The following is a 24,255-nucleotide window of genomic DNA, read 5'->3' on the forward strand; positions in this document are numbered from 1 at the left end:
TAATTCTAACCTGCTGGTCAGAGATCAAATACCAAATCTCCAATATTTGCCTAATTTCTCATTTTCAATTGTCACATGACACTGAGGGTTCATATTCAGTTTGACTGAACAATAAGAACAAAGGATTTGTGCTGGGATTTTGCTAAATCTAAATCCTGTCAACCCAACTTTGTCAATATTAACTCCATATGGTGGGCTTATTTGACTGTAGTTCTATTTTCCACAGGATGGCTATATGCTTGGTTGTATTCTTGACATAAAGGTCTCCTTTCCAAGAAGGAAAGTGCAAGCCTATTCCCAAGAAATGCAGCCGTGATGAAGTAGGGTTGGTTATAACCAGCTAGGGTGGCTTAGCATCTTTATGATAATAAATTGTAACCCCCAGTTTTGAATATGTATGCACTTGCAAATAATATATTATTAGTAAAACAGGGGGTAAAGGGATACTGATTGTTCAATCCCTTTTTGGCTTGTGTACGGTATAAGCAAAGGATGTTGAATACTGTCTGTTGTTGATTATCTCTGGGCTTTGAGTGAAAAAAACAAAATGGGTATGTGGCCATTGACAAACCATTTACTGCATGTGTATGTTTTGTTGTGGGACTGATAAATATTTTAGAAGGCATAAATAATACATCACCATTATTAATGTATTAAAGAGAGAACTACATGCGGCTAAACATAAGGTTTGTTTCATGAGCAGGAATTTATCACTGTCAGTTTTTAAACAGTGATGTATCATCAACATGACCTTATACAAAGCAAATTAAAGTAGTGTCTGTCAACTTCTAGAACAGACATAATGATCAATAATGACACAGGAAACTTGCTATTCTTTTTTATTTCTTTTATGTACATGTACATTATAAAGGGGTATATAACAGTATATAAAAATGTGCAGATTGCTATTCTTTTATACATTATACAGTGAATACATCTTATTGGTACTGCCCTTCAGTCTATGTTTTAGCCTTCTTATCATCCACTCCATTTTTTTATATTTAATTGTTATGAAGCTTAATTTGTTAGATCAGGGGGCAGATCTATCAAGGGTCGAATTTCGAAGTTTTTTTGTACTCCCATAACTTTGAAATTTGAAGAAAAAATGAACAACCGAAATTCATTCTGCGGGTGAATAGGCTGTATTTGAATTGTTTGAATCTAAGTAAGATCATATTTGATGGAATTTGATTCGAAGTTTAAAAAAAAAAAAGATTTTTCAGTCAACCAATAGACTTCGGGTTCTAGGAGGTCCCCCATAGGCGAAAACAGCAATTTGGCAGGTTTTAGATGCCAAATGGTTGAAGTCGAAGTTTTTAAGAGACAGTACATGATAAATTTTGATATTTGAATAGTTGTTCTTTTTTTTCAAATTTTAATCGAATTTTGGCCTATTAGATTCAAAGTACACAGAATTTTTTTACTTCGAATTTTCACTTTGACCCTTAATAAATGTGTCCCTAAATATTTTTGTCTTGCAAACTAGTCACGTTCCTTGAATACCTATATCACTATTAAAATAACTCTCATTTGTTCTATTTCTCTTTCGCTACTTTGCCTGTTTCTGTCTTCCCATACTGTCTCATACTCAAAGATAAAATGATAATCTTTTATCTAATTTAATTGGTATGTGGATTTTGAATTTTTTTATTTTTATTTTATAAGCAAATTCATCCCTGTATGGTCTAGGGTTCATGGAGTAAATTTGAGGGTTTTGCTGCCTGTCAGCTTGCCATTGACCTAATATATATTAAGAGGACCTTTTAACTGTCTGACACAAACATACTTTGGTTGTTCACTCATGTATTTATCTCTCTTTGCATTGAAATCCATGACTGTGTATACCTTCATTAAATGGATCCATAGCTGATTCAAAGAACTGTTCTGCTGTAATCTATGCATTTTTATGCGATTTTGAGGAGTCCTTGTGTAAAAAGTAGCTGAATGTGAAAGTGCAATTTAAAAATGTGTTTTTGTTATGTCTCTACATTGAATCAGTTTAAAAATTGATATTTTATTGGCAAAATAAAACCCATACTGCATGCATAACACCGAATTTTTGGAGATCTAAAATAAATACAAAGGAAATGGGTTTAAAGAGTGTAGGAGTAAATTAGCCCAGAATAGCTGTTTTTGCTGAAATGATTACATTTGAGATTTAGGATGATTTATCATAGGAACATTCTTTTTCAAGGAAATGGTTTATCTGATGAAATATTCAATTTGTGATGGAACATGCATGCCTTAGGGCTGGATCGCTTAAAACAAATACATATTCCATTCATATTTTATTCAAAAAGGCTGATTTGTGAAAGGAAGGGAAGCTTTGTTGTCAACTTGCAGAGCTCATTACAAAACAATTTTGGCTTAGCCAGTATACTTTATGACTGAAAAGATGTTCCTAGGGATTATGTTGGGGTAGTTTAGCCTTTAGCTTAAAAAAAGTAATGGGTCATAAAGATAAAAATTCATTACGTGCCTAAAAACAAATTATTTTTTTATCATTAGTTCTAATAAGGAAAGCTTATAAGCATTAAGCAAAAAGATGAGGATGAGATAAAGCATGAGATAAAATAGGGAAAGTGAAAAACATGGCAGTCTACTAAATAAAGTAGAAGCATGGAGAGAGAAAGAGTTAAGTAAAAGAGAACTCAAAACAACTATACATTGTGGAGTTTATACAGGTATGGGATCAGTTATCCAGAAACCCTTTATCCAGAAAGCTCCAAATTACGAAATAGCCATCTTCCATTCACTCCAATTTATCTAAATAATACTAATTTTTTTAAAATGATTTACTTTTTCGCTGTAACAATAAAACAGTACCTTGTACTTGAATATACACACATATTTACAAAATTTCACACCTAGAAAGTAATCAAATGGTCTCATTTCCCAGAAGTAATTTGCACTAGCTTCACTGGTTAATTAAATGATAATGAGAGAATCACTGAAAACCAAGCTTTTTGGTTACACTTGAGGGGGCCATCTTCTAAAACATAAATTTTTAACATCCTACTCTGTTTTTATGCTATGCTTGACATGATTAGTTTCTTTACTTTATGTGATTCATCATTTAAATTGCATTAGTATTGTGGCAAATGATAGAGATTTATCAGGTATCCAATAACAAAGTGGTGTTCAACTCCCTTATTTGTCCTGCCTACATCATCAGATTCAATATATACATTGGCCTGCAAAAGTAGCCAGATCCATGATCTATTCTGTGCTGAATGTTCTCTGTTATATTTTTTAAAATGGGATGTTTTGTTAAAAAATTATAAAAAAGGAGGATGTGGCCATAATATTGACCAAGAGGGATGTACGATCTAAAGAAACTTCGAATGTGATAGCTCAGCTATGGGTGAGTTCCTTTCTGCCCCTGTTACTGAAAAGGCTATGCTTCACATTTTAACTGAGTTTAAATACTTTATCCATGCAGACATAACAGAGACATTACAACAAATGTCACTGGAAATTTCAAAGTTGGGCACTAGAATCAATACTTAAGAATCTAAATCGGATGATATCCTTGCTACTACTAATTAATTAAATCGGATATTATAGCCTTACAAGCAGAGCAAATCAAGGCACTGAAAAGTAAATTGGCTGACATAGAAGACAGTTTACAGGAGGAACAATTTCAGAATCATCCATCCCTGAAGAAATTAAGCAGGACCAATTGCAACAATATTTTCACTTCTACAAACAATACTCCCACTCTCTGTAATAGAAAAAGTTTGAAGGTTCCGTGAGCCTCTTTTATGAACTCTGATCTTCAGTTCTTTCGATAGATTTTCAATTGAATTCAAGTTGGGTGAATGACTGGGCCATTCTAGCAGCTATATTTTCTTTCTCATAAACCAATTGAGAGTTTCCATGGCTGTGTGTTTGGGATCGTTAGCTTGCTAAAATGTCCACCCTCGCTTTATCTTCAGCATCCTGGTATATGGCAGAAGATTCTTATCAAGAATGTTCCGATACATTTTTCCATTCATCCTTTCTTAATTTCTGCCAGTACCATATGCTGAAAAACAGTTTCACACCATAATGTTTCTACCTCCAAACTTCACTGTTAATATGGTGTTTTTGGTGTGATGTGCAGTGCCTCTTTCTCCTCCAAACATGGTGGCATTCAAAAGTTCAATTTAGTCTCACCTGACCGGACTATATTCCCCCAGAATTTCATTGTCCAAGTGTTGTGCAGCAAAATTAGCCCAGTATTAGTATATGAAGCCCACTATATTCACACTAACCAGTGGAGTGGCTAAAAAGCATATGTTGAGTAATTTTAATTAATTAATAAATATACAGTAATTGAGGTGAAAAAGAACCATAATAGTACCATTGATTGATGAAAGCCATCATGAAATCCAAAAATATTTCATATTTTCTTGCATCTGATCACAACAATTTGTCTCCTTAACAGTTGTAGTGAAGAAACATCAATGCACCATATGCAAAGCTAGCTAATTTTTCATTGCAATTTACTATTGATGGGCGAATTTGTTGCATTTCTCCAAAAAATTCACAAATTTCCCATGAAACAAATTGAAGTCAATGGGCGTTAAAATTATTTTGATGCACGTCAATTTAGACATCTGTGACAATTTTTATACGTGCGCCCATTATGTCCAAATGCAGTAAAGTCAATGGGCGTCAGAATAATTTTGACGCGCAACAAGTTTTATGCATGCAACTATTCAGACGCACAACCAATGTTTTTGTGACGTGGCAAATTTTTCCCCGGTGAATTTCTGTTGCAGTTTTGCAAATTTATTCACCGGAGGCAAAAGCTGGAAATTTTCTGCAAATTCGCTCGTGGCGAATTTATTCGACTATCACTACAATTTATATTAGATAAGCTGACCATCACTACAATTTACAGCAGATAAACTGATTTTTTTAAAAACTTTTTTGCAGTATGAGAAGTATTCTAAGAAATGTCAAAGCAAAGTTGGGCACCTTGAATCATGTAAATGAAGGATGGAACATTTCAAAATGCCATGCTAACTAAAAAAAAAGGATGGTTACTTACCAACAGGGCGAACTGAAGACATTATAATGATGGTGACAGAACATAAAAAATAAATTAAAAGAAAGGTAGTCAGAATGTGTGACATGCGATGTAACACAGGTGTACAATAAAATATTTCATAATTTAAGCATGCGTTTTGTGATTGTGTATCAAAAACATATCATATAAAAAATAATGTTTATTATTAGAATTATTTACGCATTTTTATCCAGATAAAAAAATACTGTGGGCAGATATAACCATACAAAACCCTAAATGAGGAAGATGTTTTTGTAGGTTGAAGAGCATGTAAGCCCGATGCAATCTGACCACTAGAAAATTTGGTATCAGGCACAAGGACCTTGCTCTTTGTTTAAAGGAACAGTAACATCAAAACATGAAATTGTTTAGTAATAAAAATATAATGCAGCGTTGCCCTGCACTGGTAAAACTGCTTTGTTTGCTTCAGAAACACTACTATTGTTTATATAATTAAGCTGCTGTGTAGCCATGGGGGCTGCAATTCAAAGGAGAAAAGGCTCAAATTACACAGCAGATAGCAGATAAGCTCTGTAGAACATAATGGTGTTATCTGTTTTATTTAACTGTGTTTTTTTATTTTATTTTATTTAACATTATTTAACCTGTGCCATATAGCCTTTTTTTCCGTTTTCGCCATTGCTACTCAGCAGCTTGTTTATATGAACTATAGTTGTGTTTTACCAGTGCACACTGAAAAGGTTTTACTAAAGCTTTACGCAAACAAAAATGAATTGTCTTGAAGTTGATGTTCATTGGTACAATTATGCAGGGTCGGACTGGGGGGCCCGAGACCCATCGGGCTGCAGTCTCAGGGCCCCCCCCACCATGCTTAGGCATGCGTCAGAAGAGCGCGCACTGTGTTCTTCGGACCTCAGGCCCTTCTTCGGTACAGTGGTGGCAAGAAAAGGAACCACACGGTGCGGATCTGGGCTGGCAGGGACCTACAAGAGCGGGGGGTCCACCGTTTTTTTTCCCGGTGTCCCACCAGCCCAGTCCGATCCTACAATTATGAGATTTGAATCTAATTACATATTGTTTATGTTTAAATCTTGTCACCAAATAAAAAACCTAATCTGTGAAAAAATGTGTCCAAAAACTGCACTGTATACAGTAGGGCAAAACAATTAGATCACAGATAGACCTAGTTTATTGGCTGATAACCATAGCCAGAAGACCATAAATACATTGACCTTCCAGTATATTTCCAGTGGGCATGCTTTAGTCATTATGAATTGGCCTTGTTAATCTAGAGACAAACAAATCATTGCAATGCATCATTTCAACAAGAAACTTACTCAGAAACAGTTGCTTCCATTAGATGCTTCTCTTAAACATTAAGGGGCCAAGTTACTAACATTCGGATTTCTAATTTTTTTCTCAAATCATATGTTTTTTTTTATTTCTCTAAAACTCAAAAAAAAATCAAGATTTATTAAGTGTAAAAACCACTTTGCCAAGTAAAAGCAGTCGAGGTCTGTTCATACTTATATATTTACATATTTTAATAATGTTTATGGCATTCATAGTTTTAGAGAAAATTAGTTTAATCTTTGTTTCAAAAAGTACCAAAATTGGACCTTTAATAAATGGGCCCTCCTTCATCATGACTTAAGAAAAGCTCAATAATTATGTTGGGGGTATCCTTTGTATGTTTTCATCAGTTGCTATTTCATATTGAGAGGAGATGGCTATTTTTCTTTCATTTTTCCTTTCATTTTTCTTTCTTTCCCTTCATTTTGTAGTCCAACCGACTCTGCTAACTGGGGCCACAAGTGCTGTGCTATGAAGTATTACTTAAGTGATTTAACAGAATGTGCTTGTGATTCTAAAAGCATGTGTTTATTAATTAGACTTGAAGTGCTCCGTTGATAAGAACACAATAATCACATGCCTTGAATATCAACATAATGAGCAGAAACGCAAATCACCCTTGGGCAGGTAGCTGATAAAGATTCCTGTAGCCATAATTACTAAACCGTGCAATCCACATTTTTTGTGGCTGCCTCTGAGCATACAATTACAGAAATAAAATACAGCTAAAGCACAATATTAAAAGAGAAAAAAACATACTGGCTATTTATTGCTGTTGGACTAAAGCAGAGTCTGTTATTTTTTTGTAGCATTAAGCTTCACAGATATGTATGGTTATTACCTTGAACTGGAAAATTTATGATATTACCTGTCATGAAAATGTTTTATCTTACTGCAATCCTACTAGTTTCATTGTAGGTTGTAGTGGTTGAAGCAAAATATAAATCAGAAGGACCCATTTGTATCCTAAAATATTACGGTACTAAAATCTTCTCCGATAAAAAAAGCAGGATGGACTTTTTCTAACCCTTAGCAGTGAAGTGTATTAGTGATGCTATCTAACTGAGAATATCATTCTGACAGGTCTCTCCTATAAGACCTAAAGATAAAACAGCTTTAATAGTACATGATGTGATATATTTCCTACAATGGAATTGCGTTAAACTTTACCTTGTGTCAAATGCGCTATTAAAGCCAATTATATAGGCACAAGCAAACTACCAAACAACTCTGCTTAAGCGCAAGTAAAGCCATTTTTCAGAAATTGAATCTTAACTTAACAATTTGTGACTTACGTTTTTAATTAAGGGTGATTTTAAGAATAAGTGAAGAGGGTCATGAGCTCTGAAACACTGTTTTAAGCCTTAACTTTATAAACATAGCTTCTATGCATGCTTAGGTTTATAGAGTACATGTAGCTTTAACATTGATTTAGACCAGGTTCACTCAACTGAGTAAGAAGTAATAGACAGCTCATACAGATTTATTTACTATAGAACTCATAACAGCTAGATATAGCAGAATATACATAGTGCGAATTCACGGCGAATTTGCGTGATTCGCCACCAGCGAATAAATTCGCGAAACGCCTGCGAAAATTCGCGTCAAAAACGGGCGCCGGCGTCGAAAAAACGGGCGCCGGCGTCAAAAAAGAGACGCCGGCGCCGTTTCACGAATTTTTCGGCAAAGCAAAACGGCGCAAATTCGCCCATCACTACCAATATGCTATTGCTTTTACTAATGTGAATGAAGCACAAGGCACATCATGTTTAGGAACAAGACAGCCCTATACATTTACAGCCGTACTTAGGGACAGATTTATCAAGGGTCGAATTTCGAGGGTTAAAAAACCCTCGAATTGACCCTCGAAGTAAAATCCTTCGAGTTCAAATATCTAATTTGAAGGATTTTAGCACAAAAGCTTCAATCGAATAAAAATCATTTGATTGAACGATGAAATTGTTCAAATCGTTCATTCGATTCGATCTAATTAGATCGAATTTGACCAATTCGATGGTCGAAGTACCCAAAAAAATACTTCAAAAGTTTAATATTTTTGCATTCAAATTATTCACTCGAGCTTAGTAAATCTGCCCCATGGGGGCTGATTCACTAAGGGTCGAATATCGAGGGTTAATTAACCCTCAATATTCGACTGGGAATTGAAATCCTTCGACTTCGAATATCGAAGTCGAAGGATTTAGGGCAGATAGTACGATCGAACGATCGAAGGATTTTAATCCAACGATCGAAGGAAGATACTTCGATCAAAAAAAGTTAGCCAAGCCTATAGGGACCTTCCCCATAGGCTAACATTGACTTTGGTAGCTTTTAGATGCCGAACTAGGGGGTCGAAGTTTTTTTTAAAGAGACAGGTCTTCGACTATCGAATGGTCGAATAGTCGAACAATTTTTAGTTTGAATCCTTCGATTCGAAGTCGTAGTCCTAGTCCGAAGGTCGAAGTAGCCCATTCGATGGTCGAAGTAGCCCAAAAAAAACTTCGAAATTCGAAGTTTTTTAACTTCGAATCCTTTACTCAAAGTTAGTGAATCGGCCAATTAGTGTATTTTACCTATGCTTGTTTTTTCATTGGACCCTTGCATGTAATTGAGGAATGTAAATAAATGACTACTTAGAAAGACCGAACTGCAACTTTCATACTAAACTATCCTACGATTTATGCTGAATATTTGTGAACAAAATATGAGGAAAATCACATACTTAATAGTGATTTTTGATCCTAGGACAATGGCCCTACTCTAATCCACAAGTTTAACTCATTTATCAAATAATCAGCCTGAAAAAGTCTGTATGTTAAAAGTCTCAACAAAATCGTGTCTAATTTGATGCTTGAATCACACACTTTTGTGCGTTGTCAACTGAAAACCGCATCTTTTTCAGGATTATCCAACATAGATCATGAAGTCAAGAAACATCTTCAAATTGTAAGAATGACATCTGCTATTGACTTCTACATGATCTCGACAGGTTTTAGCTGGAATATTTTTGGATTTAGATTTTTAGCAGCTTTGGGCATAATAAATCTCTAAAAATTCAAGTTTTTTTCTATCAAAAATTCGAGTTTTCCCCCTAAAAAAAACTTAACCAGAATAAATTGAGGTTTCATAAATAGGCCCCTAAGTCTAGAGTTGTATAAACCCTTGGTGTAAATTCTGATATATTACTTTTACCATTTTACATATAGGAGAACCCTTTTACTTGATGCTAGCTTATAAATGTTATTCATTTTATGCCAAATTATGCAGGGGCTTTGTATGGGTAAAATTACATTTTTGTTCAATTCGCACATTTCAATCCAGTGATGCTATACCACATAGCGGCAAAAGGGCATCAATTGTGAATATATGTAGCAAAATCATTGTAGTCTGTAAAAAATGGGATTAGGGTGTATTTTATTTAAAGACAGAAATGTTATCACCATGAATCAGATAGCCATGGTATGATTTAAAATGAAATATTCACAAAAACATGCAATACTGTATGTGAAAGGTAAAGGAGAGATTATGCTAAACATGTTTTTATAAACCCTTTTCTAGCTTTCCTGAAAGCATTCAGCATGCACCATTAAACTGTGAAATAGAGTGGCTATCCAGTGTTGAAAAATGATGTTTGCCACTGGAAATGCATGCAATATTTTAAACAAAGTTCTACATTTTTTTTTAAAGTTTTTCCATTTTTGATGTGTCCCTTCCTTTCAAGATTCCCTTGCAAGCAAAATAGGACTCCTAACAAGATTTTCTGAATCATTCATTACACCAGTATGAAATGTGGCTTTAAACATCAAAATGAAAGGCACTCATCTGTATCCTTAGAGAAAAAAAGCAATATATATTGCGATGGTTCTATCTCTTTTCCCTGCTTCTAGCTATTGGTTGGGAAAGGTACCTGTAATAGGGATTAGTTAAAAGTAAGGTCGTAGTTTAAAACTTAAAACAAATACTAATGTGATTGGTTAAAGTAACTTTAGCATTTTCTTTGAACGTTATCTTTTATTCTGCAGATTTCAATTTCAAGCACAGGAAGTCACTCTAGCAATTTAACTTTCCAGGCTGCTGAGAAGCAAAATAAAATGTTTGGGTGTTTTTTCATATTTCTATGCTCAAAACACAGTTCCAAAATGGAAAGAATTGCCCCTAAATACTGTCTCTGCTGACAACATGAATCACTTGCTATGTAATACATTATGGGGCAGATTTACATAGGGTCGAATATCGAGGGTTAATTAACCCTCTATATTCAACTGCCGAATGTAAATCCTTCGACTTCGAATATCGAAGTCGAAGGATTTAGCACTATTCCTACGATCGAACGATTAAATCCTTCGAATCGAACGAGTCAAAGGATTTTAATCCATCGATCAAAGGGTCAGAAAATTGTTAGGAAGCCTATGGGGACCTTCCCCATGGGCTAAAATTGGCCTTGGTAGGTTTTAGGACACGAAGTAGGGGGTCGAAGTATTTTTTAAAGAGACAGTACTTCGACTATGGAATGGTCAAATAGTCTAACGATTTTTAGTTCTAATTGTTTGATTCGAAGTCATAGTCGAAGGTTGTAGTAGCCAATTCAATGGTCGAAGTAGCCATATTCGACCATTCGAAATTCAAAGTATTTTTTCTTCTATTCCTTCACTCGAGCTAAGTAAATGGGCCCCTAAGTGTATGTTATTGTCTCCTTAAAACATATATTTGTAGGCTAGAATTGAGTGATGATGTTTAGGAGCAATTTGGGTGTTCTAGATTATTCATCATTGCTCTATAATGGAGAGTCCAGTAGGGTTGATTTCAATAGGCCATAAAACATAGAACGGTCTTTGCTTGCCAGAAAAATTTGGGTCTCAACTATACCTCCATAACTCAAATACACCAGCTTTGATATCCAACCTAAAACCCTGTTTTAGCTGCCAATCTTTATTCTAGACCTACCACCAATTCAATGTATTATTTTTTCAATTCAGTGTCAAGTAGAGTAACTCACCTCTCACTGTGAGTGTGGCTGCTGCTTCTATTTTCCCAACCCGGTTTTCAGAAATACATGTGAAGGTCCCTTCATCGCTGCTGGTAGCCTTCTTAATTCTCAAAGTATAGTCATCCTTGATGTCGTATCTGTATTTCAGGACACAAAACGTAGGTATCAAAATAGACTTCTAGCTTCAAACCTACACTGGTGTTACCTGGAATAATCAAATCCATCTTGAACAAATCTTTTGACACCATTTATGTTAGCCTTTAATAATTTCTCATGCACATAAATCTTGATGACATTCTTATTATTCTAAGCATTAGTTAAAAAGTTTAAAGCCATAAAATTAGTAGTGCTATAATCACTCTCTTTTGAGCATTATTAATAATATCAGTCGTTTGTTCCATCATGCACAGCAGTAAGGCTGAACAGATACTATCATTTCTCTATACATGACTGACACTGTTATATCTCACACAGTGTACATTACTTTTTTAATGCTTTTCTGGCTTTACTGTTTCTGTTTAACCATATCATTACTCTGATAAACCTTTAATCCCATCACTGGACCACTTTATATTATTCTAATCTCAGAGGACTGGTTTTACTCAGAAGCCAAAAGGATTCTCTCCTGAAAAGAAATGTATTCTTGATGCTGATAAATGCACTAGATAAGCAGAAAACACAGCCTTATTGTTTAAGAAGACACAAACTCTTATATGTTTCATTTTTGTAATCTAAAATAGTATGTTTTCATCTTATTATATTTTTTTTTTGTATTCTAAAATAGTGACTGTTTCTTGAGTACAATTTAAATTCTTAGAGGGTAATGTTATAACATTTCACCAGGTGAAATAAATTTGATAAAAATATTGCATTCACTGTTTTATCTTCTTCATAATACAGTCATTATTTTGCAAATGTGAACTGAGCATAATCTAATTTTTTAGACCTCCTTGAAGTGGAATCACATTTTCATTAAGCTATGCTCACTGAATGTGGGTTTACAAACCATAAATTAAATACTAACAAAGGAAAACATGTTGGAAGAGAGGGAAAATTGTATGTATTTGGATTTTTTACGAGTTTTACTACAAACAAACAAACAAACAAACTAGTAAATGGTACCTTCTGATGGGCAGCTAATTTTGTACCTTATATTCATTAACCATTAACCTTTACCATGAACCTATTGGTATTACGTGGTGTAATGGACCTAATGTAATGGAACATTTCTGCATAACCCCCTACGTTTGATGCCCAAGGATTCATAACATTAACTTGATTGTGTAAGGGTAGTGATTAGTGATGGGCGAATTCACGAAACGGCTCCGGCATCTCGTTTTTGACGCCTGCGCCCGTTTTTGATGCCGGGGCCCGTTTTTTTTTACGCCAGCGGCCGTTTTTGACGCCGGCATCCATTTTTTTTCGAATTTTTGCTGGCGAATTTTCGCAGGCATTCCGCAAATTTATTCACTGGCGGCGAATCGCACAAATACGCCGTGAATTTGCGATTGGTGAATAAATTCGCCCATCACTAGTAGTGATGAACAAGCTGCAATTCTGCAACAAAAACTAAAATGTCTACATTTCTAAAGACTGATGTTTCAGTGATGCTAAGTTACATTTCTACATACTGTACATGTGGTTTCACAAGAAACACTTTTTAAATTACTTGTTTTTGAGATGTACAGTCCTTTACATTTATTGTTGGATCTGATGGAAAACAGCAATGCAGTTGCACATTAACACACAAATTGTGATATCCTCTATATAATTTAAGCTCAAGGATAGCTGGCCTGACACAGTGGAAAAAGAGTTTTACCAGATTATATATAAGGCGCCTATCTGTTCCCACAAATCACTATTTCAATAAGTGACATGAAACCAGAACAGTCAGCACGACCCTTCTAACATATTTTCCTTATCTCTGTTCTTTGCTCCAATCTTTACTTTGTTCCCAGGTTTCACCCTTTGTCCATAAACCAGACTGATCCAGAGAGCATTTCATGATAAATGGAATAAAAGAGAAAAGTATATGTTGGCATTTTTTACCATATTTATATGGAATAACAACCAACATATGTGCAAGACCCTTTGCAGCCGCTCATTGCCTTCTGCCTTAGTAAGAACGTCAGTTTCACCCACCATGATAAATGTATCCAACAGATCATCATCAGCTTTTGCCTCTGATGCCCCATATGACCAAACTTTTCCCTTATCATCTGAAAACTTATTTTGATAAAACATAATATTATGCAAATCATATATATATATATATATATATATATATATATATATATATATATATATATACATGTATATAAGATATACAAAGAGCTAACTTTAGATTTAATAACCAATAAACCTGCCAAGAGCTGGACTGGCATTCAGTATGTATATAAAACACATTTGTCTTCCTCTTCAAGGTCATCAATATAAATGTAAAAGCTAGATCTACAGAAGGGACAGGGAAAGTGTTGCAATGATCTGGATGAGGGTGGCATAGCCTAGGGAACTAGACATTTAAAGCTTGTCCAGTGTCAATAAATGAAATAATGCACATACATTAGGTGATACATACTGTTTATAGGCCCAAGGGATCTAATTTATCTGCTCAGGCTAACAAAAAAAATGTGGATTTACTGCAACAAAATCAATGAAAACATTTGCTCAATTTCAACAACAGCGAAAGGCCAAAATGTTTAGGGATAATTCACAAAGGATTTTGCAACTTAAAGATGAAGTGCAATAATATCAGCCATTTGTCCATCTCCTGAATACTAAATACACAGCAGATGCTCAAACATACATCAGGGAGCAAAGAAGAAGGTCATCAAGAATAATATATGGCATCTCATAATAAAATGTTACACAATTAATTTATTTTTCAACACCTTATGACTTTCACTTGCTTTGTCTGCATCAATAATGAAATGGTTTGCTGTGTAGAAATAGTTTGCAGCAAATAAAAATACCAGTAGGGTTATCCCATCACATCTCTGTAATTCAGACTTAATATCAGTGTATCATGTAGATACACACCCTGCTATTGTGATACTGTTGATCTATTGCACTGAGAAGTCAATTCCAGTATAAGCAATAAAAGCCTGCAATCCTGAAACTGCCAGGCCAGACTTGGGAGCACTTCCACGAGTCACTAGCTGCACATCATAGGTACAATCAGATGACTGGGATACAGTCACTCTATAATAAGGGTCAGTACAAAGGCTATAAAAATAGAAAATATCAATTGCATTAAAGTGCTTTTTTTTAAATATAATTTTAATAGTTGTCAATATAAGCTCAAAGTAGTCATATAAATAAAGATCTCTAAAGGAAAAATACCTATATATTAGGGTGCATTTATCAAATATGTCAATGTAAGTAAATGTCTGCAAATCATCAAAAGGCACACCCAGGCAAGGATTAAGAATATGCCCAGAAAACACACAACACACTGCATGGAGCTCAATAGACTCATTGCTGCTCTGGACACTAACTTCATACAAGCTTTTTACCATAAGCATTAGTTATGTTTGATAGACATAACATGCAATAGTACGTAGCGAAAATGTAGTTGAAAGATTAGATCGAGATATTGCAGGAAAGTCTTGTGTCAATATAAACATGGTCATGGAAGCCTGAATGAGCTTTTTAAGTTGAATTGTATAAAGAGAAACACAGAGGTCCAAGCAGGGGCGTAACTACAGAGGAAGCAGACCCTGCGGCTGCAGGGGGGCCCAGGAGGTACAGGGGCCCCATGAGGCTCTCATTGATGAGCAATTTCAACATATATTGGTAAAACAGGACAAACACTGGTTATGTTGGGGGCCCTAAAATTAATTTGCTGTAGGGCCCAGCAACATCTAGTTATGCCACTGGGTCCAAGTAGTGATTTTTGGTGAAACTCAGATCAGACTCAATACTGTAGGTTTTAAGCAATGAAGCATTTTTAGCAAAGAAGATTTAAAGTAACTGTTCAGTGTAAAAATACAAACTGGGGAAACAGATAGGTTGTGCAAAATAAAAAAAAAATGTTTCTAATTAAGTTAGCTAGCAAAAAATGTAATCTATAAAGACTGGAGTGAGCAGATGTCTAACAGAGCAGACCAGAACTCAACTTCCTGCTTTGCAGCTCTCTAACTCTGAGTTAGTCAGCGACTATAAGGGGGGCCACATGGGACATAACTGTTTAGTGATTTGCAATTGAGCCATAGCATTCAGTTCAGATTCAAAAGCAAACAGTTATGACCCATATGCTTCCCTCCCCCTCAAGTCACTGATTGGTTAGTGACTGGTAACCAATCAGTGGAAACAAAGAGAGAAGTAGTAGAAAGTAGTGTTCTGTAGTAGTGTAGTATGTTAGACATCCAGTCACTCCATTCTTTATAGATTTTGGGGCACATTCACTAAGCTCGGATGAATGAATAGAGGGAAAAAACTAAAATTTTGAGTAGTTTTTTGTGCTCCTCGACTATCGAATTGGCGTAAATTCGCCTGAGTAGAATGATTCGAATAGATTGAGTGAAAAAACGCTGCGACTATTCACCCATTCGATAGTCGAAGTACTGTCTCTTTTAAAAATCATTCGACTGCCAACTTCGCCAGATTAAACCTACCGAATTGCTTTAAAAGCCTATGGGAAAGTCCCATAGGCTTTCTTTCTAAGTTTTTGATCGAATAAAAAGGCATTCGATCGATCATTCGATCGAATGAAAATCCTTTGATCGAATATTCGATCGTGCGACTATTTGCGGGCGAATATTCGCCCATTCGACTATTCGCCAGCGCGTAAATTCGCCCGAATTCCCTATTCTATTCCCCAGTCGAATTTCAAGGGATTTAACCCCTCGAAATTCGACCCTTGATACATCTGACCCTATATGTTTGGCTAACTAACTAAATTGATTTTTTTTTTTTGCACAGCCTATCTATTTACTCGGTTTTTATTTTTTTATACTGAACAATTCCTTTAAGAAGATACAAGTACTTATTTATTAGTACAGGTAAGAGACCTGTTATCCATGAATGCTACATAACAAATCTTTCCATAATTCCTACTTTAAGTCTACTAGAAAATTATTTAAACATTAGTTAAACCCAACAGGATGGGTTTGCCTACAGTAAGGATTAATTATTTCTTAGTTTGGATCAAGAACTGCATACTGTTTTATTACTACAGGTATGGGACCTGTTATCCAGAATTCACGGGACCTGGGATTTTACAGATAACGGATCTTTCCATAATTTGGATCTTCATACCTTAATTTTACTATAAATGTAAACATTAAATAAACCCAATAGTCTCAAGTACAAAATACTGTTTTAATATTACAGAGAAAAAGGAAATAGTTTTTACAAATTTGAATTATTTGGGGTCTATGGGAGATGGTCTTTCCATAATTTGGAGCCTCCTGGAGTATAGGTTTTGGTATAACAGATTCCATACCTGTATTTGCATTGCTGGAGTAATAGTATTGATATCCTTAATAGCTAAACCCACCTATCTGTGCATAAGGCCTTCTTCCAAGCTGTGGATTCTATTACTATGAGATGACACCTTCAACTCTCCAAGACTGGGTCATTAACTTCTCACTTGCGTGGCCACTCATTTATACTGCCCAGTGATCACTGAAGAAATATGGAGCAAGTCTTTCTGTATGGCACACTATGATTGTAAGCAATAACAGTAGTAATTTGTTCCTCTGTGTAACGCTAAACATTGGATACAGCTTCTGAGTAACCATTACTGGTGCTAAATCCATAACTACTTCATTTAAATTATCTATAGCTGCTTTATATTTGTCAGTTGCTCAATGAAACTTACCTGAAGCAAAAAAATAGCTTTGTAAAATTATAAGCGGAATAGTGATGTTTCAATACCCAGCCTAGACATTACATATGAACTGTGAGAAATCGCATTCAAGTATTGAGAGTACAATGTATAAAATGTATAACCAAGGCCAGAAGAAAAGCTCTCTCTGTCTCCCAAGTGTTAATAGAAATCTACTGGCATACATACAGCTTTTGTTGTGTGTGTGTGTTTTTCTTTCTTTTCTTTCTTTTTCCCTCCCCACTCTGGAAAGTATAACCTGAGTTATATTACAATGTTATCTGAAAAATGTTTCAATAGTTCCTTTGTTTAATAGCCTAACATACTTAGCCTTCTGCTCAAATGTGCTTGTAAAATGTTTCAGAGAGCCAATATTGTAGCAGTCTGCAGAAAAGGGAAGCCTATAATAGCCAGATAGTTCAAAAGAGCTAGTTTCATTATTAGAGGGATTCTAGCAAACTGAACTCTTGGGATAAGAGTTTGAAGTTTAATTGGAAGCAGAAAAATATGGCAAAATTGTAATAGGGGAAACACTAACAGAAAGTGTGTTATTTTGATGAAGGGATCCTGTATTGGTTTGTATGAATGCATTCATTGTTGCTGCATGTGATTAATGGAAGTTACAAAAGTGTGCTGGCAATCTTTACTCTGTGCACACTTTTTTTTTCAGATATGAAACACTGCAGAAAAATGCAACCCAATCAGATCTGGCCCCTGGACAACATGCGCCATCATCACTGTACCGTGAATTGAGATTGATTGGTAACCAGCTGTGACAAAGTGGAGAAACAAACTCTCTCAAGACTAAAAAAGCAAAAGGATAACATGGGAAACAAAATTACAGAAATACTGTTACCATCAGTTTCAACAAAATAAAGCAAGAATTCCAAAAATGCCTGTTGTTTTCAAATGGCATTATTTGGGATCTTTAAAACCACGATAATGATATCAAAACTGGAATTAAGTCGTTAGTTTATTTTATGAAAATTAAATTGCAATGCATGGCATACAAGTGGTTCTGTAACAGCACCAACGTTGACATAACCAGGGGCCAACCATTGCCTAGTAACTCCACTTTTCACTATGTGTGTTTGTCTGTATCTACAAATCATATTAATTGAAATACAAACTGAGGAATCCAAACTGGGGCTTCTAAGAACTTTGAATTGTATCACCTCCTCAAGCAGAACAAGCATTCCATTTATTTCTATGCAATACTCCTCAACAAGGGACTTAACTAAATTGAGAAAAACATTTTTTTTTTGTACTTATGAATTGGCAGTAATGAAGAAAATTATTAGAAACTCAGGGCCAATCCATTTAAAAATAATGAGCGACAATAAATCTGCCTCCATGTGCTGCATTTAAGTGTAAAAGTGTTTTTAACCTTGTAGTTCATAGGTATTGGAGGTGTTCTACTTTAAAACATTGACATTACGAGCCACGAAACCTACTGTATCTCAGAGGAAATATATTTTTCAACTCAATGTGTAAAAAAGTTTCTGATATACAGTACTTTATCTTGGACTGTTATACAAGTTCTTGAACACATGATACTCTGTAAGGACATAATCGTTTATGCCAACTCATGGGCAATAAATGCATTTCAGTTATATCAAGAAAAGGAAAAGTGGGAAATGTAGAAACATTTGTGGAAAAATACAAGAACTTTAAATGTTAGAACTACAAATAAATAGTCCTTCTGAGTTGCAATATACTATATTTAGTTTGTAAACACACAATACAGACCTTTTGGTTTTAATAAGGGAGACTGATATAAAAAATCACCCAGGAAGCTGATATACCAAGATGTTGGCACTGATTCATAATCCAATGAGGAATGCTCACAATGTTTTAGTTATAAATGTGGCTTGATTGACATTTCTGGTTCGAGGGTAGATAGTAGACTGTCTAACCAGCTATATCACGGTTCTTTTCAAGGGTAGGGTTCTCAGTGAGCATGTAAAAGCCATAGCTATTCTTGCCATTATTATCTTTGTCCATATTTTGAGGCTTAAAGTTATACTAAAAGTCACCATAACTTGTAGAAGAAGATGTTAAAGTTTTTTTTAATGTTTTAATCATTCATCATTTTACAGGCTCTGTGATTCTTTGGGACAGCTAATGATCTAATTGGTGGCTGTAGCAAGGATAGGTCTCAATTGCAAGGAACTGATGGGGAATCAAATGTTGAAGATAATGGTATATCCCAATGCCAAGGGAACACAGATGCTAGATTACAGTATCAAAATAGTCCGACATTTTTACTAACCACCTAAACTGTAAAGTTTAAATACATATTTAGTTCAATATGTAGTTGACTCCAAAAATGTGTTTCTACTTTTATCTGCTTGACTATATTTAGCCCAAAGCCTGGTACAATTACAGCATTAATGTGATACAAGCTATTACTGTTTCTTAATTTTTTCACCTGCAATATCAGGCAGGCAGAGTATACATGTAGTGATAATATTAAGTGCAATTCTTTTTTATTTCTAAACAGCCTTTTAATTGCAAAAAGAGCAGCATATGATTTTTTTAAAGTTTATCTTCAGAAAATAAATACATGTTTTCCATTTTCCATTTACTACTGCATGTGGGAGCCAGCCAATCTTTTTTACAGACGGTCTGTTTGGCACTTCCTGTTCCAAAGAATACTCGTGTAATCAGCAAATGTCTAGTAGAGCTCCTCACAAGCAGAGACTGAAATTTCATTACAGATGTATTTACTAAGAGAAGCCAGATGCTAAACTGAAAGAACACACAGAGAAAGACACGTGCAAGCTTTTCTGACTGCAAAAACACAACTACTCTTGCTCTTGAAGAGTTGGCACAAAACCCTTAGTCTCTTCAGAAGGTTAAAATAGTTATTACAGTGTCATAAATTTCCTCTTGTAATTGAAAATCCCTTCACTAACCAAAGAGAACAGATTTTGCTTTACATGTTTAGTAATTACAGAACACAGCTGCCCTCTAAGACATGACATTTCCCAAACTGAGAAATCAGACTAGAGTTGTAATAAATATATTCATTACAAGCCAAATAAAATGTTATTTTCCAAACCAAATTATAAAATGTTGATTTTCAGTATTAAAGAACCAATTAAATAATATTGTCATTCACTATATCTAAGAAGTTTTATAGAAACATGTTTCACATTTAATTTTAGAATTACAGTATTTATTCTTCAAATAAATTGCAGGGACAAATAGGGATCAACAATCCTCAAACAGGTAACTTCTGAGTAGTTATAGGGGCAAATTCACTAAGATGCGAAGTTGCGCCAGGCGCAACTTCGCCGCACTTCGCCAGGCGTAGTTTCGCCAGCGCTTCGCAAATTCACTAAAATCCGAAGTTGCGCACAGGGGTAGCGTAAGGTTGCGGAGTTGCGCTAGCGTTGTTTCGCTATATAAAGCGAAGTTACGCTAGCGAAGGCTTATTTGCATACGGCGCGAAATTCAAATTTCAATGGAGGAACACGTATCTGCACTACAAATGCCTAGAAAACCTTCAAATCTGCAAATAAAAATTTTATTTTGCCCTACACATGTGCCCACTGTCTAGGTAAGTTGCCATGAGTCAGGAAAAGTAGGGGGGAGGAAGGGGAGCCCCAAAAAAATTTCGATCTTTTTCAGCCTATCACCCATAATGTAGAAAACACGCCAGCGTTTTTTGGGACTTAGAAAAAATTTTGACTTTATTTGAAAAAATCCCTATCTACTCTATTGCGCTTCGCCAGGTCTGAGGTGGCGAAGGAAGTCTAGCGTAAAAGGTAGCGTTTGCTACACTGCGCAAGTTAGTGAATTTGCGTAGTTTCGTCGCTAACGAAGATTTGCCTGGCGTAAGGTTGCGAAGTAACACTAGCGAAACTACGCCAGCGTTCGTTAGTGAATTTGCGCAGTAGCGAAAATGCCAAACGCTAGCGAATTAACGCTAGCGTTCGGCGCTTCGCGCCTTAGTGAATTTGCCCCATAGTGTATTATATAGATATATTTTAAAATAAACAGCAGAATATATGCATAAAAGAGAGAAATATAAGAATCCCCACCTTCCTCTTTGCAAATCTGCATCATCTTTTTTCCATCGGACAGTTGGCTGTGGGTCTCCCTGGACCTGACATCGAAATTCTACAGCTTCATCTTCTAAAACAACTTGATTAATTGGCCTTCTGAGGAATGTGGGACGTTCTAAAAAAGCAAAGAAAAGATAATTAAAGTTTTTTTTAAAGAACATGGACAGACAAATAGGAATACACAAAAACAGCTTTCTACTATTTTTAAAGCTTTTAATTTGTCAATAACAAACACAATGTAATGATGGTAGCTATGTCCACTTGTTTGTAAAAGTAAAACATTGATTGACTATTGTAGTAGTTCTTGTCTTGCTTGTTTTACATACTCCCCTTTTGTACACCTTTCCCAACAAGTGATGTGTTTATTGCTTAGCTGGAAAGTACCAGTGTCAGGTCTCTTACTTATGATTTTTCTCCAGTTTAAATGAATATCCCCCTCTGCACAAAACATTACTTGATAATGATGTCCCTATATTGATATACTTTAAATATCTCAGTAAGGGTTTACTACACTGATACCGGTCACCTGAAATTAAACTGTTTTTAAATATATCATAACATTGTCTTTGCATAAGCTTTATATTTTTTCTTCCATAAAAGTACTTCCTGATGCTTTTACCTACCAGATCCCCCATGTTCATCTATGAGGAGGTTTGCCATATTTGTGCAACAGTAGTCTGTTAGTTTTCAACAGGTTTAAATAAAAAAAGTCTGACCAAACTAGAATTCATGATTGGACCATATTTGTTATTAATAAAGCACAATTTATTCAGATCGGGCCAAAAAAAACCAAAAAAAAAACCGTACCATTCTGATTATCTTTCAATCTTTTAATCAATTAATCAATTCAATCAATTAAAGATTGAAAGAGAATCCGAATTGTACATATTTTTTTTTTTGTAGTTTCTTCCCGAATCACTAGATTTTTTCAGGCTTCTTCCTGAAAAGCTAAATTTTTTTGGATTTTAACCTGAAAAGCCAAAATAGTCAGATTTCAAAATTGGATAGGGACCTCTCCCATTGACTTATGTACAAACTTGGTAGGGCTGAGATACTGGATTTTTGGATTCGGATTTTTCCATCTTTGGGGTATAATCCATTCAATTTTTTTATTTCCACTACATATATTATATTATTATAATGAGAGACATGCAGTGATGCACATTTTCACTGCTTCTGTTTAATACAGTATGTTTTGCAAACACTTATTGAATTTTTTAGGATTTTTAGGTATATAGGGGTATAATACATTCAATTTTTTTATTTCCACTACATATATTATATTATTATAATGAGAGACATGCAGTGATGCACATTTTCACTGCTTCTGTTTAATACAGTATGTTTTGCAAACACTTATTGTATTTTTTAGGATTTTTAGGTTCCATGAAAAGCCAATTTACTGCAGTTAAATGCAATTATTCTAAAAGCCCATTTTGCCATAGTAATGTTATTCTTCCAAATATCTGCAGTGGTCAAAAGATTAAGCAACTGAAGGGTATCTGGTATAAAAAATACTTTTGGCATCAATACATGGTTAGAGAATATTTTCCTACACAATTAGCCATAATAGCATTTTGTTTCTAAGCTATTTCCCTTCCTTTAATGTGTCTTTGAAGGTCACTAAGTGTATCAAAGTATATTTACTGAAAACAAGCTCAGCCAATTAAAAGATAAATATTGAGAAATAATAGTGCACAAAGAAGGCAAGAATGCAAGCACACGCTAAAGATAATAGCTTTTAGAAAAATAGTGTAGGTTATTTTTCACAGGTTCTCTCTAAGAAGACCCATTTTAATCAGTCATATTGCTAATTGCAAAACTATAGAGTGATCACAGAGCAGGAGGTTGCCAATGTAATTAACATTGCTTGTGTAAGATATACTAGAGATGAATCTTTTACATAACTTTGAGTATACATCTTTCTGGTCACAGCATATGGTTAGGAAATGTTAAATATTTTCAATGATTATAATTACATGTAAGTACACTATACACCAGACTTGGTATTATGTGAGGTATAAATGATATGTCTTATAATGACTGCCTTCATAGTTCAAACTATAAGGAATTTAGGTTCAGTAATAGGACACAATACAGTGAGACAAAAACAAGATTTGCTTTGGTCCAATACCAATAAATCAGTTATTTTAATTTGTAACTGTGATTTTGCGTTTTTATTTCTGGATTGGACCAACATTTGCACCATGGTTGGGGTCCATGCTGGATTAGTGAAATATTCATTAAAAAAATTGAGAATATTTCACACCCTCAAAGATTATTCCATGCATGATTTCTTATAATGCCCTCTAGTACAAACATTGGTGTAGTAGAGACCTTTTTTCCAATATCTACACTATAATTACATATATCACCTACAAAATCTGGAATCTGGAGTCTTATGGGGTTATTTATCAAAGGTCAAATTTTAGAGTTTTTTATACCTTGAATGAACTTGAATGAACTCCCAACTGAAATGGTTTCTTATTTAGGAAAAAATTCAAATGGAAAAAACTTGAATCAGTGCATTTGGGGTTAATAACTCGAAAACTCAACTCAAAAAAAAAACTTGAATCACTCCAGCTATTTCCAGGGTTGGGGGTATAATAAATCTTGAAAAATTCTAGTTTTTTTAAACCTGAAAATGTGATTTTTAACCAAATAATAACCTTGAAAACTCGAATTTTTATGAAAAAACATTTGATCCTTAATAAATCAGTCCCTTAATATTTAAAATTCCGACCACAAATATCCAGGTGGATAAAATAAAGTATGCAACTTTAGCTATGTTTAAAGTCCTAACAATTCTTGACAAAAATACTTTGCCATAGGGTAGGAAATTCAAGCTTCAAGATGAATTATTCCACCAACTTTACAGGCATCAGCATGTTCCAAATTGAGCTCTAGATGACTAATCAGAGACTGGCTAATTGTGAAACATCTGACTGTCTTCATTTGCATTTCTGTCCATATGCCCACCTGCTCGTAAGAAGGT

General features: G+C 34.9%; 1 protein-coding gene across 11 annotated transcripts in view; it reads right to left on the reverse strand.

The window, feature by feature from the left end:
* Positions 1 to 24,255, reverse strand: part of LOC108707903 (roundabout homolog 2) — a 688,904-nt gene that overhangs the window by 68,743 nt on the left and 595,906 nt on the right. For 8 of the 11 annotated variants that reach the window (XM_041581605.1, XM_041581603.1, XM_041581601.1 and 5 more), the window contains exons 5-7: positions 21,237 to 21,375; positions 11,367 to 11,494; positions 5,039 to 5,050 (exon numbers count right to left, since the gene is read on the reverse strand). In XM_041581605.1, coding sequence (XP_041437539.1) covers positions 5,039 to 5,050; positions 11,367 to 11,494; positions 21,237 to 21,375 — 279 coding nt within the window. The remainder of the gene's footprint in view (positions 1 to 5,038; positions 5,051 to 11,366; positions 11,495 to 21,236; positions 21,376 to 24,255) is intronic. The other 3 variants (XM_041581604.1, XM_041581609.1, XM_041581612.1) reach the window with 1 other exon arrangement.

This window comes from Xenopus laevis, chromosome 2L (assembly GCF_017654675.1).
Source record: "Xenopus laevis strain J_2021 chromosome 2L, Xenopus_laevis_v10.1, whole genome shotgun sequence".
NCBI classification, from domain to species: Eukaryota; Metazoa; Chordata; class Amphibia; order Anura; family Pipidae; genus Xenopus; species Xenopus laevis.